The 13,249-nt window shown below is 30.8% G+C and overlaps 1 protein-coding gene across 1 annotated transcript; it reads right to left on the reverse strand.

The window, feature by feature from the left end:
- Positions 1-9,582: 9,582 nt before the first annotated feature.
- On the reverse strand, positions 9,583-10,831 carry LOC140892563 (short-chain dehydrogenase reductase 2a). Its single transcript, XM_073301491.1, has 2 exons — positions 10,534-10,831; positions 9,583-10,439 (listed from the first exon to the last, which is right to left on the reverse strand). The coding sequence occupies exons 1-2, from the start codon at positions 10,620-10,622 to the stop codon at positions 9,617-9,619; spliced, it is 912 nt and encodes a 303-aa protein (XP_073157592.1). The 5' UTR covers positions 10,623-10,831; the 3' UTR covers positions 9,583-9,616.
- Between the last annotated feature and the right edge of the window lie 2,418 nt (positions 10,832-13,249).

Raw genomic sequence — 13,249 nt, forward strand, 5'->3', positions numbered from 1 at the left:
TGCACGCCGCACCCATTTTTCGAAGCTCCTCCAAATATATATTTTGATGCATTTCAAATGTCCACCATCCACTAATGGCCAAAATAATAGCTAACACTTACAGGTTTGCATAAGCATCGAAATATATAATATAATGCAGAATTATATTACAGAGAGAAGCTTAATTATTTTATCACCGACAATGTATATTTTCTTAGATATTTAATGGCAATGAATTCGGTATTAATGGAAATGAAGGCCCCATTGTCCTATCCATCTATTTAGTATAATAATTTAATAACATTTAAAAAAAACAACAAAATTCTAGACTGTAGTGTAATAATTGAGCAGAATTTACATGCAATATTGATATTAATCACAAGAATTAGTAGCTCCCTGCATTAAATATAAATTAGCCAGATGAGTCAAACAAATTAAAGTGCAGATATATATAATATATGCAGGGAAGATATATAACAAGAATTAATGATCATGCGTATTGAACAGTGTATTTTGTCAATTAATTTTAAGACATTTAAAAATAACAACACTGTGTGGCCATATTAAAGTTGAAGTGTACTGTACTAAATCAACCTGGATATAATATTACCTTTAGTTTCAGCTGCAAAATATGAGAATATCACACACCACACACCACTAGATTCATATTTATCTTCGATATTTTTGGCAATCATTTTCATAGTTGAAAAGATCGGATCCATCCTGTTATGGATACGGAAACACAAATACGTGGAAGTATCGACGTAATCTCATAGAATCATTCGGTTTACTTAATTTACCTGGAAGGTGATGGTACGTACTTGAGAGATGGTATCCGCCCCAACATTTCTGGTTCCGGCAATGCGAAAGACGGGTTATTTTCGGCTTCGTGGAGTCGCAAGATTGAGTGGTCATGGTGGGGAAAAAGGGCACATGAAGAACTAACTCCATTGAATGAATCTAAATGAGCAAGTAATGCACGTGCCCTGCTTCTCCATCGTGCTCAACTCACCTTCTCGATCGATCGAGGTATAAACATGGAAAACGTTTTTTCACGCTTAATCTAGCTACACACTTTAAAGGGATTTCGGACTTGTTTTTGGATTTCTTTTTTCTTTGTTTTTGGAGCTGGTGTTGATGTTATGGCTTGAAACTATGAGTAGCCCACCATCCTCTTTACCATTATTTATAGTGACAAGATTGGTACACGATAATATTCTATATACAACGGTCAACAAGTCAAATTTATTCGTATATAATTTCTGCAATCAAGTTAATTTACATAATATTATAAAGTATAATTTTGAATCATCTATAAAGTAGACGTATAAAGTGAAAGCTAATTAAGTCAAAATTGATTCGTAATTTTGTGCAAGAATCACAAGAACTACTAGTTGTTGAAAAGACATCGGAAACCTCGAGAGTGGACACTCGAGGGATTGAAATTAGATATTGAGTAAAATTGAAAATTAGTCGAAGTGGGGCATTGATGAATTTTTCCTAACCATACAAACTTTTCCATTACAAAACATATAGGACCACTCCCAGTCACTATACAAATGATGTTACGCCACAATCAATTTTCCAACGCATAACATTTCAACTAACGGGTCGAACGTGATAAAGATCAACTTCCCTATTTAATTTTCGGAAAAAATAGTGAAGCTATACTCTCATAAATTATAGCCTATAATATGATATCCGGGCATTAATTTGACATTTCAGCGATGCTAAGCATTCATATTAGCATTAATATTTAGTTATGTTAACGCTCGAACGAAAAATAACTAAAAGTGCAAAAGAAGCCATGTTTTTTTAAAAAAAAATTGGTCTAGAAATTAATACTTTTTAAACGTCCATCGAATGATATATTCAAAGTTTGTAGCAACATTAGATCGTGTGATCTTGTGTGATCACAAGGTCGTAATCAGAATTGAGAAATGATCCCTATTTTGGCGACCGAGTTGGACGCGATGCGTTGTTTCGGAATCTCGAGGGGTTGACGATGGATCATGGTTGGTGCTGGTGATTCATGATGAATCAAAAATTGAGGTTAATTGGGTGGCAAGTCTTGATCTGAGAGAGACATTACAGGTTGTTGTGGCAAAGAGAATAGTACCCTTGGAGGGTTGGCATACGTCCTTATATATTTTTGGGTCTATTATGAATGGACAAAACAAGATCTTGCATGTTATAATACCCAAAAACAAAATTTGAAATTAAGTTTGCTGTCTGAAGCCTAGCTAATTATATTGCTACAGAAAAATGATCTTCTTAAAATACTTGTTGTTTCCCTAAATGCATATTCACATGCAACATTTAATAATTCAATCAAGTTGATAGATATTTCAATGACGAATATCTCATGTGACATAATAATATCAAGTTCGAGATGAAATTTCGAGTTCGAAACCTAACCTCTAAATCTCGAAATATCTATATATATATATATATATAATAATAATAATTAATTAATTGGTTATTTTGTAGTCATAGATGCTTCTCATGTCTCTTTTTCATATGGGCGGGGCCTCTTGAAATATGTGGGGAATTGGAGATCTTGACTCGCGTCCCTTTTTGGATCAGGGATGATTATTATCATTAACAGTGGGGTACATCACCACATTGTAGCTAAATCCCTAGATTTTCATGTGAGAAATTGAGAGGTTTATAAAAATCCTTGTGTTTTCAGAATATTGCCAACCATGAGTTACAATTTTTTTTATATGTCTAATATTTGTGTGTACATATATGCTATAATTAACAATATATATACATATGTAACACCCCAAAAATAATGACATATACCTAGGGGTGGGTTTTCGGTATACCGTATCAAAAATATTGATATGAAAAAAATTCATGTCGATATCGATATCGAAATTTTGAAACTTTGGTATGAAAAAAAATCCATACTAATATCGTATAGATTACGAAAAAAATTCGATATACCAAAAAAATGTATATATATCGTAAAAATTCGGTACGTTATCTCAAAAAGTTGGTATTTTGGTTCGGTATCACAGTCCTACATATTCCAAGGATATATGCCATACTTAGAGCCTCATGATTGAGCAAAATTAGAAAATAGAAAGGGAATTAAGAATAAAATAATGGTTAACACCTCTATTCTCTATTTTTATTTATTTATTTTTGCTTCGGAGAATTCACTTCAAAAGAAATTCAACTTTCCTTTCCGATTTATTCGTTACGTCTAGGCACTAGAGCGATTCATAATAGAACAGTTACTAGATGAGTGTTTTATATATGGAAAACAAAAAATGTGAAAGAACTTGTGCTACTTTTGATGTCAAAATAGTTAAAAGCTATGAAGAAAGATTTCCCTAGGAGTTGAAATTTCTGCAGGATCTCGGATAACCACTCGTATACTTTTTGATCTTTTTCATCTATCAATTCGCTCATATTTAGAAATTAGAATACATAGGTGGACTAAAATCAATATATAAAAATTATATGACTATTGAGTCAAATTATTTAATGTATTAAATATGGAGGGCCATGGATTTTCACATTTTTCTCTGTACTTTGGCATATGATTTTTAGCAGGTTTCGGATTCATAATTGCAATTAAGCGAAAAAAAAATTAATAAAAACATCGTATCAGTTAACGGCTTTTTGAAATGTAATTTATTATGTTTTTGAATTCAATTTCTATTTTTTTATAAAAAGAGTAGTTTATAATATATATATATGTACAGAGAGAGGAGAACAAGTTGGAATATAAAAATTCAGAGGTGGGTTTCTCCACAAATTAACATTACAAAATACAAATACCTTTTCATGCTCGTGAATAATTAGGTTTTTTTTTTTCCCACTTTTTTCAGTTCACGCAAAGTGAAAAAGGCCCATCAAATGAAATATTTGTGCCTAATACAATCACTCACTATCACCATATAAAGGTGAATAAATTCCCACTTACAAACAGCATTGACATATATAGTTAATTATATAATTAATTAATTGGAGTCAATAATCATGATCCTAGACTCCTAGTACGCCTTTTTCTTTTTTTCTTTTTTTTTTTTTCTCTTTTTGATAGTCAAGTCCATTGAATTACATGATCTATGCATTTTTTTCATAGAGTTTGATCTCTCGTTAGATATTGACTAATGAATATTTTCTATATATCTTCTTACACAATTTAAATACAAATTTATTCAATCAAATGAAAAAACAGAAAAAATATATAAATATAATTAACGATTTAAATTACATACCTAGATATGTCGAACTTTAAGGTATAGTTGACATCACGTGATTGTTTTATGAAAAATTCAAATGCAATTAGTGACTCATGAGGTGTTGCCACCGGGTATAATGGAATAAAGTAGAATACAAGAAAAGCATATATATATATATATATATATATATATATATATATATATATATATATATATATTACATCTCAGAATAATGGCAAACATGGGCGCTAGTCACAGAAAAGATTGAATAATTAAAGAGAGACAAATGTTAGTGGGGTGATTGATTCTTAATTGATGGGATGTAAGTAAAAAATATAACCTTATTTCAAGGATTTGGGTCGTGCATTTTTCGTGAGTTTTACTTGTTGATGGGGCATCGATATCTTGTTAATGTGACATTAGTAATGTAGCATTAATATTCATATTTTGTGTCAAGGTGTTTGAGTTTGTTAAATGGGTAAACACTTAATTAATGATCACATATTCAATTTTCTACAAATATTTTATTTAGAGGATCATGTCACACATAGTTTATCTAGCTAGCGTGCATGGTTTGTAAACTTTTGTATTAGCTTGAAATATTACCCAAGTTGAGTTTCATATCGTCATTTTTTTTTTTTAAATCTTTGGCAATTTGAGAATTTATTATTTTACTTTAGGTTAAAAATATTCACGTTATTTTACAGGATTACAATATTTGTTTGGGTTTTGAATTCGAGACAGGTCCCAAATTTAAGATTTCAATGCTAGATAACATAAAATGGTAAAAATATATTGAGAAAAAAAAAATGTGCTTGAAACCCTGTGCGGTTTTAAAGGCATAGATGATTATCATTTTGGTTGAAAGCCTCTTTTAATCTTGAAGCGTGAATAAAATTTACTCAAAATGTGTTTTGAGATTATTTTTTAAAAAAACTCTCTATACGGGCAAGTCTCAATGAGATTATTCCACTGATTCATGAGATTGGTCGATCTCATACATACAAAAAAAGTAATACTTTTAACGTGAAAAATAATATTTTTCATAGATTGAGTTTGGTCGAATGTCCATCTCAAAAAATTGATCGTAAGACGATCTCGCATTATAAGATTTTGTGTAGGTCAATAATGTGCTTGCCAGTTATAAACACAATTTTCATTCTTATTTAGGGCAAAAGAAATCAAAATTAATTGGCTTAAACTAGTCACCTGATTGATCAAAATTAGATTTTATTATAACTTGGCTTCGCTTGCACTAATCCTCTATATATATATATATGTCCTGGTGAAAAAAAAAATAAACTCACAAAAGAAGTCAAGTTATTTTATTAAAACATCTTTTTGGTTGATTAGATTAGATGGTTCCGAGTATTTTACATGAATTTTTTTTAAATTTTAATTTTCATATTATTGTTTCTTTTACAAATGCACATCATAAAGTTATACTCCATATATATTGGAAAAATTGTTTTTTTGGTCTTGTATGTTTGTCACTTTGCGATTTCAGTCCTTTATATTTTCAGATTTCAGTTTTAGTCCGTTATCTTTATTTTTTTGGCAATTTTAGTCCTTTTTTTGACGTGGCGCTGACGTGGCACCAAATCAGTGCTGATGTAGAGCTGACGTGTACAGTATCACGTAAGCATTTTCGAATAAAAAGGACCGAAATTGCCAAAAATCAAAACATACAGGACTAAAACTGAAATGTGAAAACATAGAGGACCAAAATCGCAAAGTGACAAACATACAGGACTAAATTTGCAATTTTCTCTATATATATATGATGTATGCATGAGACAATTTTCTTTTAAATACTCAGGGCTAAAAACCCTATCTATGTTTTGTACGGATGATAGGATAAATAATATATAGATTACAAATGCACATCATAAAGTTATACTCCATATATATATATGATATATGCATGAGACAATTTTTTTTAAATACTCAGGGCTAAAAACCCTATCTATATTTGTTATGGATGATATGATAAATAATATATAGATAAGTAATGTATTGTAATAAAAATTAATAAGAAATGATAGTAAATATATTGATTTGATTGATAGATTATAGTTGAGTTGATTTGATTGATTAAATTTTATATAATAATGATAAATTATCATTTATCTTTTTAACAATAAATAAAATATAAATAATATTATTTATAAGGGGTAAGATAGTAATTTAAATTCAATGATTTGATTGATGTAAGATAAATAATTTATGATTTGATTGATGTAAAATTATATTTAAAAAATGGATAAATAATATGATGAGAAGAATGTAGGATTAGACATGATAAATTTATACATGGATTATTAATAATCCAACCAAACGAAACTATATATCTTTTTTACTATGATTTTATGTTAATATTATGCATTAAATATTAAGTTCGCTATTTTTTATTTTGTTTTATTTTTTGAAATAGAAAAATTTCACTATTTTGAGCTTTTTAATTTAGATGCGTGGTGCGAAAACTCTTTGTGCGCTGTATTCCACTTTTGCTGATAAACAAAGGCGTCATGCTGATCCTATAATACGGTAATATTTATATATATATATATATATTCAATAATATATGGTTTTATTTTTATTTTACGTTTATTTTTAAAAAGACAAAAAACAGTTGTGAAAATTATTGAATAATTGCCTCATGCTTGAGTACTAATCATCAAATGCTAGCTCGTTAATATCATGATCAAGAAAGTGGCTTTCATCAATAATGGTAATCTTTTCATAAAAAAAATAATGCTACTCTTTTTCCAGGTTTCTAATTAATATTTAAGCATGATTGGAATATGAAGGTCTAATCCCGGAGTCAATGCTAGTCCTCAAATTCGCTAATCATTGTGAAAATGTCTAACAAATAAAATTGAATTTGAAGGGAGTAACGTTTAGGTTACGTTTAGATATGAAGATTTGGATGTATAATGACTTTATATTGTGATTAATTTGAAATCCACTATAATAATTAATAAATATTAATAGCTCAAAAATAACTAATTTGGATTCGAAATCCATTGTGATCAATCAATTGAATTTTGCCAAACAAACCAATGTTATTGTGGATTTAAAAAATCTCTAATACAAATCCATCAATCCAGATTCAATCTTAGAGCTTGTGTGATGTTGGATAAAATATATCTCATAAGTTTTATAATTTATTCGTAACACCGTGTTGTTTTTGCCTTGTTATAAATATCGAAATCTAAGCATTACAAAATATTTAGACATTTTTTTTCGAATTATATTTAGAGATTTTTTGGGTTTGTATATAAACTATAAAATTTTTCATATCGTCATTTGGTTTAAGTGTTGCAATCTGAGTTTTTTATATATATATTTTAAAAATTCGCAATTCATTATCTTAATACATTTGACATTAATATTACATTACTGCTACATTGTATAGTGGGCTTGTTTATTCAGTTTGGGCCACTGTCAAGTTCTCGACCGTCCTTTTTGGACCTAGTTATTGAGAGGTTAATTAATTTTTTAACCCGTAATATTGATGGGTAGTGCCCATTAATTAATATTTAATCTAAGATTTCAGTTTTACCATTCATAATCTTAACAGAAGTTTGAAAGAAATAAAATTTCAATCTGAACACGGAAAAAAAAAAAGAAAAAAAAAAAGACGACTGGTTTATATTGAAATACTAGTTAGATCACGTACTCCACCGCCATCTAAAAAATTGTATAACCTAGAGAATTATACCATATCTGGTCAAGAATTTTGGCTATGTAATTATTGCACCAAATATATATATATATATATATCCCATCGAATATATATTTACAAAGTGAATTTGTGTACTTTACAATGAAATTGCCCTCTATGGGTCACAACTCGTAAGCCTATTGACTTGATAACACGGTATTTCCATTAAAAAAAAAAGTGTGAATTAAGTGATAATCGACTACTTATTGTGAAGAAATTTGATTACGAAAGACAAGTCGTAACTCATGAAACCCTTTGAGCCGATGAAATTAATAATATTATTATCCACGAACATATTGAACAAACAATGTAAAGTAATTTAGTTTGTAAATAGTTATGCTACCATTACCGCACTTCAAATGGGGCAATGTCATTATTCAATATTCATGGTCTTGAACAATGGTTCTTTTGACCCTACAAAGAACGAGTGTACTCTCTCTGTATTTTTTATTACCATGATTAATTAGGTCACATCGAACTTTTATGTTGGGCCTACATAAAAATCCGCCATATTCATCACGACCTTTAAAATGCATAAGATGTAATACTACTTTGTAGGATCGATATCGAATGACCCGGTCTTTATGAAATAATGATAATATCTCTTTCATAGGATCGAATGACCCGCCTTTAGGAAGTAACGGCGTATGAATTAATTAATAGATTTTGAAGAAAGTGCGACATGTATATATTGTTCTGACTTTGAAATCAAATTGGTGTTGTATTAAATTAATGAGTGATGATTTGACTATATATATATATATATATATAAATTTTTAGTTGTCCAACCAATGCTGCTCAACTCGTTACCGACAACTAAAACCTGATACCGTATTTTAGTGATACGAAAAATTAAAAAAATAATACCGGATTTTAGTGATCAGGGACGAGGTGGACAGAAATAGTTAGAAACCTGAAAATTACTCATATATATATCTATCTTATAATACTTGATACCCTTATAAAAACTGTTTTTTGTATGGTATGAGGATACCAAAATTTTCTTCCAGTTTTGCCCCTTGATTGCAGCCAAATTTTCACGTTGCAGCAGTTTCTCCCCTGATCTAATCTCATTTTTTCTTCAATTGAAAATTTAAATTTAACTGCCCATCCATATGCATTTTCGGAACAACTGCAATTTCTTCTTACAAACTAAAAACACATTTCTTCTCTATTACTTTCCTGAATTTTAATTCTTTTTGTTTCCCTTTTCAATTAGTTTTATGTGCTTTATATTAACAAAAAAAAAGTTTGTGCTTATAAAATTACACCCACAAAAATTTAATATCATACAATATTATATTACACACGCAACGTAAGTGCTCCATAACTAGTATATATAAAAGAAGGAAGTTGTGTAAGCAACAGAAAGAAATAGTTGCTTATTGTTTAACATGCAAGTATACAAAACAATATTATTTTAAAGAAAAATAATATTTTTAAAATATGGTCAACTAAATTGATAAAACAATTCCCAGCACATCAACTATGCAATCTTCACCAAACTACAAAAATGGAACCAAACCAGTAATTATTTGACTTCATATATCGATCAAGTACAATTGGCTATGCGATCTTCCCCACGTTACAAAAATCGAATCAAATCAACTATTTGACTTTGTATCATCAAGAATAATATGGAGAAGGAAAAAAAAAACAAATTAAAGAAGAAGAAAGAGTAAAAAATTAATTAATAATAATTGCATTGTTACAATCCAACACAATTCCTAGAAGTGGTGATCCCTCCATCCACAACAAGATTATGGCCACTGATGTACTTGGATTCATCGCTAGCCAGGTAAACCGCCGCCTCCGCGATATCCTTCGCCCTCAGGGTTTCGCCTTTCAGATTCGCCAGCCCTCTCACGAACTCCTCCATCCTCTCCCTTTCCTCCTCCTCCACCACCGCGCACGCGCCGCCGTCCTCGCCGGCTCCGCCACGCCACGCGTTCACCAGCATCCTCGTCGCCACCCCGAACGGGGAGATGCAGTTGACGCGGATCCCGTACCGCCCCAGCTCGCAAGCCGCATTCTTCGTCAGCCCCACGATCGCGTGCTTGGACGCCGTGTATGCATGCGGCCCAAGCCCGCCAAGCACTCCTGCCACGCTGGCCGTGGAGATGATGCACCCGCCCCCGCCGCGCCTGATCATCGCCCGCGCGGCGTGCTTCATCCCCAGGGCGGCGCCCCGGACGTTGACTCTCATGATCCGGTCAAACTCTTCCCCGTCGAAATCCAGGATGCTCTTGTGCTTGGCCTGGTTGCCCAGTATACCCGCATTGTTGAAGAGTATATCCAGCTTCCCGTAAGCGGACACCGTCGAGTCTATAACGTTTTCGATGTCGGCCTCCGACGCAACGTCGCAGTGGAAGTAGCTGACCTGAGAAGACAGTGAATTGGCCAGAGAATGGCCGACACTGTCGTCCACGTCGGCGATAACGACTTTAGCGCCGTGGATTGCGAATAGCTTCACCGTTGCTTCTCCGATGCCTCTGGCACCGCCGGTGACAATCGCAACCTTTCCCTCCAATCTAATGGATACCGACATTAATTACACACAAAATGGATTACAAAACACGATAAAAAATGACATGAAATTGAATGCATAGATTTATATATATATACCTTTTGTTAGAGGGAAAAGTGGCATGGTCTTTTGCAGGGATGTGGTGGAGCCCTGAAAATGTTACATCGGAAGATACTTGGACTGGCATTGTTGATGGCTAGGTATATTATTATTGGGAGAGGAGAATGAAAATGGTTCTTTTCTATAATTATCACTGAATGTAAACTAAATGAACAGCTAAATGTACGTGGAGGAATTTATAGGTGAATTGATTGGCTCTCGATATGATTACATTAAATTATTATAATTTCTAGACAACTTATTTTAATTTGACCCTTTCTCTTGTGTTTTTGTGTGTATAATATTTAATGATTTTTCCATATATATGTGTAATGATTTTTTTTATGATTTTTGTGAGACGGTCGAACGACCTCATATCATATATTGCAGTGAAATCTAACAATTTTGATTCAAAAAAATTAATATTTTTAATAAATTGGGTCAATGAGACAATCTCCTACAAATTTTTGTGTTATTTTTATTCTTGTTTTCAACTTCCTCGCTTAGCACGCATAGTTCAATGCCATTCACGTGAAAGGTATATCAACAATCCTCCACTTTTACGGGAATCATGCGTTTACATTAGTCGAATCTTTATTTCAGATTTTATATTTCTGTTGGATATTATTTAGAATATATATATATATTTCGTGTATTCCCAGATCACGCAATCAGATTCTCCATCTCCAAAATGTTCCTCCGACTTTCAAATCCATTTATTTATGGTAGACTATTAAATTATATATACTAATAAATGGCGCAATCGATCATTCGCATGCATAAAATTTTCATGTAATTAATTTTTTTTATGATCTCTATGCTTTTTTTCAAACAGAAAATCTTTTAGATATTGATTATGATTAACAAATGATTAATTAGTTATTGTTCAAATTTACTAAAATATGTTTGTTGTAACAACTTTTATCGAATGAAATATAATTAAATTATCAAAATAATTACTCTAAAGAAAGGATTTGTGCATGTATATATAGTATTGATCATAAATCAAATCGAGATGAATAACTACGGAATCAAATACTTACCGCAAACTTTTCTATCGATATTTGTAATGATGTCTTTTTTCTGTCAAATACTTATTAGTGCCATCTCTCGATACGAACTAATACTTGTCATGATCCAGTCATCCTCTATATCTCGCGTTCAAGGCCTCAACTATATAGATGAATATTATTTTTCTTTCAAAAAATTTATATATTTTTTGCCATATATATAAATTACATGTTTCTAATTTTGACTTGAGTGTGTTGTAATATTTTAATCCACTAAATTGTAATTCGAATTTAGTTATTTTTCTTCAAAGTGTTGACGTGACACAAAAAGATAACGATGTGTCACCAAGAAATACTAACATAACGATGAACATTGCTAACAGTTTCTTGTATCATATCAACATAATGATCGGTATTCGGTAACAGTCATCTATATTAATATCGATTACGAGTGATGAGAAGAGATAATTGAATACTACATTTATCAATAATCCAGCTGTTGGAATTAACATATACTCTTTTGACTAATTTACACTAAAACATATGAAAAATCAAGTCAAAATATCAAAAGATGTGCCATCAACAACTTTAACATGACGGTGTGTATGTAGAAATTCCATCCATTCCGAGGTTTATTCGTGGGCCGAAGGACATGTAATTAATCCTTTCTGTGAGGGAATAATAATAATAAATTAAAATAAACTAAAACTAAAATTTTAATAAATATTAAGCAAAAGTTTCTCTAGGAGATTAGATAGATATACATATAACATATTATATTGGACGTAAACTACGTCAAAAGAAGCATTAATGATGATTCCATGATTGATTTGCTTACTTCATTATTGTGCAAGATTTGTAAAAATTTTAATACTTAAAAATCAACCATGCCAGTCATGCACAAGTAATTTATTATGTAATAATTGCGATTATTAATTATATTTTCATTAACTAATCCAAGTTGCCCGCAGAAGGTCATCAATTAGCTCCGAGTCTAGGTCAGTGCTCCGAATAATGCTTATATATTTCTAATTACTTCACAGCTTCATCCTTTTGATCCCCTTTTGATAAATAATAATTATGTTTATTTAAGAAATTAATAAAGAGACAATTTTTGGGTCCAGAATAGATATTGCCTCGATGAATCATCTCATGACTCGCGCCTTATGTCATCTCAGTGCAATACTTGTCTTGGATAATTATTAATTACTCTACCACCATTTAAGTCTTTTTTAATAAATAAATAAATAAATAAAATAAGGAAAAACTATAATTTTGGATATATGAGTTCGTTTCTTTGTAATTTTGATCATTTATGTTGTCAAGTTTCAATATTATTAGTATTGTATCTTTCAATTTTTGACAATTTTAATCATTTTGAATATGCTGATACACACATCAGCATCATGTAAGCACTACGTCAATGTTGCATAAAAATATGACTAAATTAAATTTTCAAAAATAACAAAGATATAATAAGTGATCAACACTTACATTTGACAATTACATAAAAAAAACAAAAATAGCAGATAAATAAATAATACATTATTTGTTGTGAAAAAGTAAAAATTTACGGTAAAAAGTAAATACTCCAAAAACTTAAAATATATCAAACTCTACACTTTATAATATTTTTCTCTCAACTCAATTGTATTTTTCATCACAAATGAAGACCTATTTATAGATCCACATTTGAGATTAGTTT

The sequence above is a fragment of the Henckelia pumila genome, chromosome 3 (genome assembly GCF_033568475.1).
Source record: "Henckelia pumila isolate YLH828 chromosome 3, ASM3356847v2, whole genome shotgun sequence".
Classification (NCBI taxonomy): Eukaryota; Viridiplantae; Streptophyta; class Magnoliopsida; order Lamiales; family Gesneriaceae; genus Henckelia; species Henckelia pumila.

What these genes read in the sequence shown, in the direction of transcription:
- LOC140892563 (XM_073301491.1), bottom strand. Translation starts at nt 10,622, where the DNA reads ATGCCAGTCCAAGTATCTTCCGATGTAACATTTTCAGGGCTCCACCAC. An exon ending in ACTTTTCCCTCTAACAAAAG is followed by an intron (nt 10,440 to 10,533) that starts GTATATATATAT and finishes GGTATCCATTAG; the next exon opens with ATTGGAGGGAAAGGTTGCGA.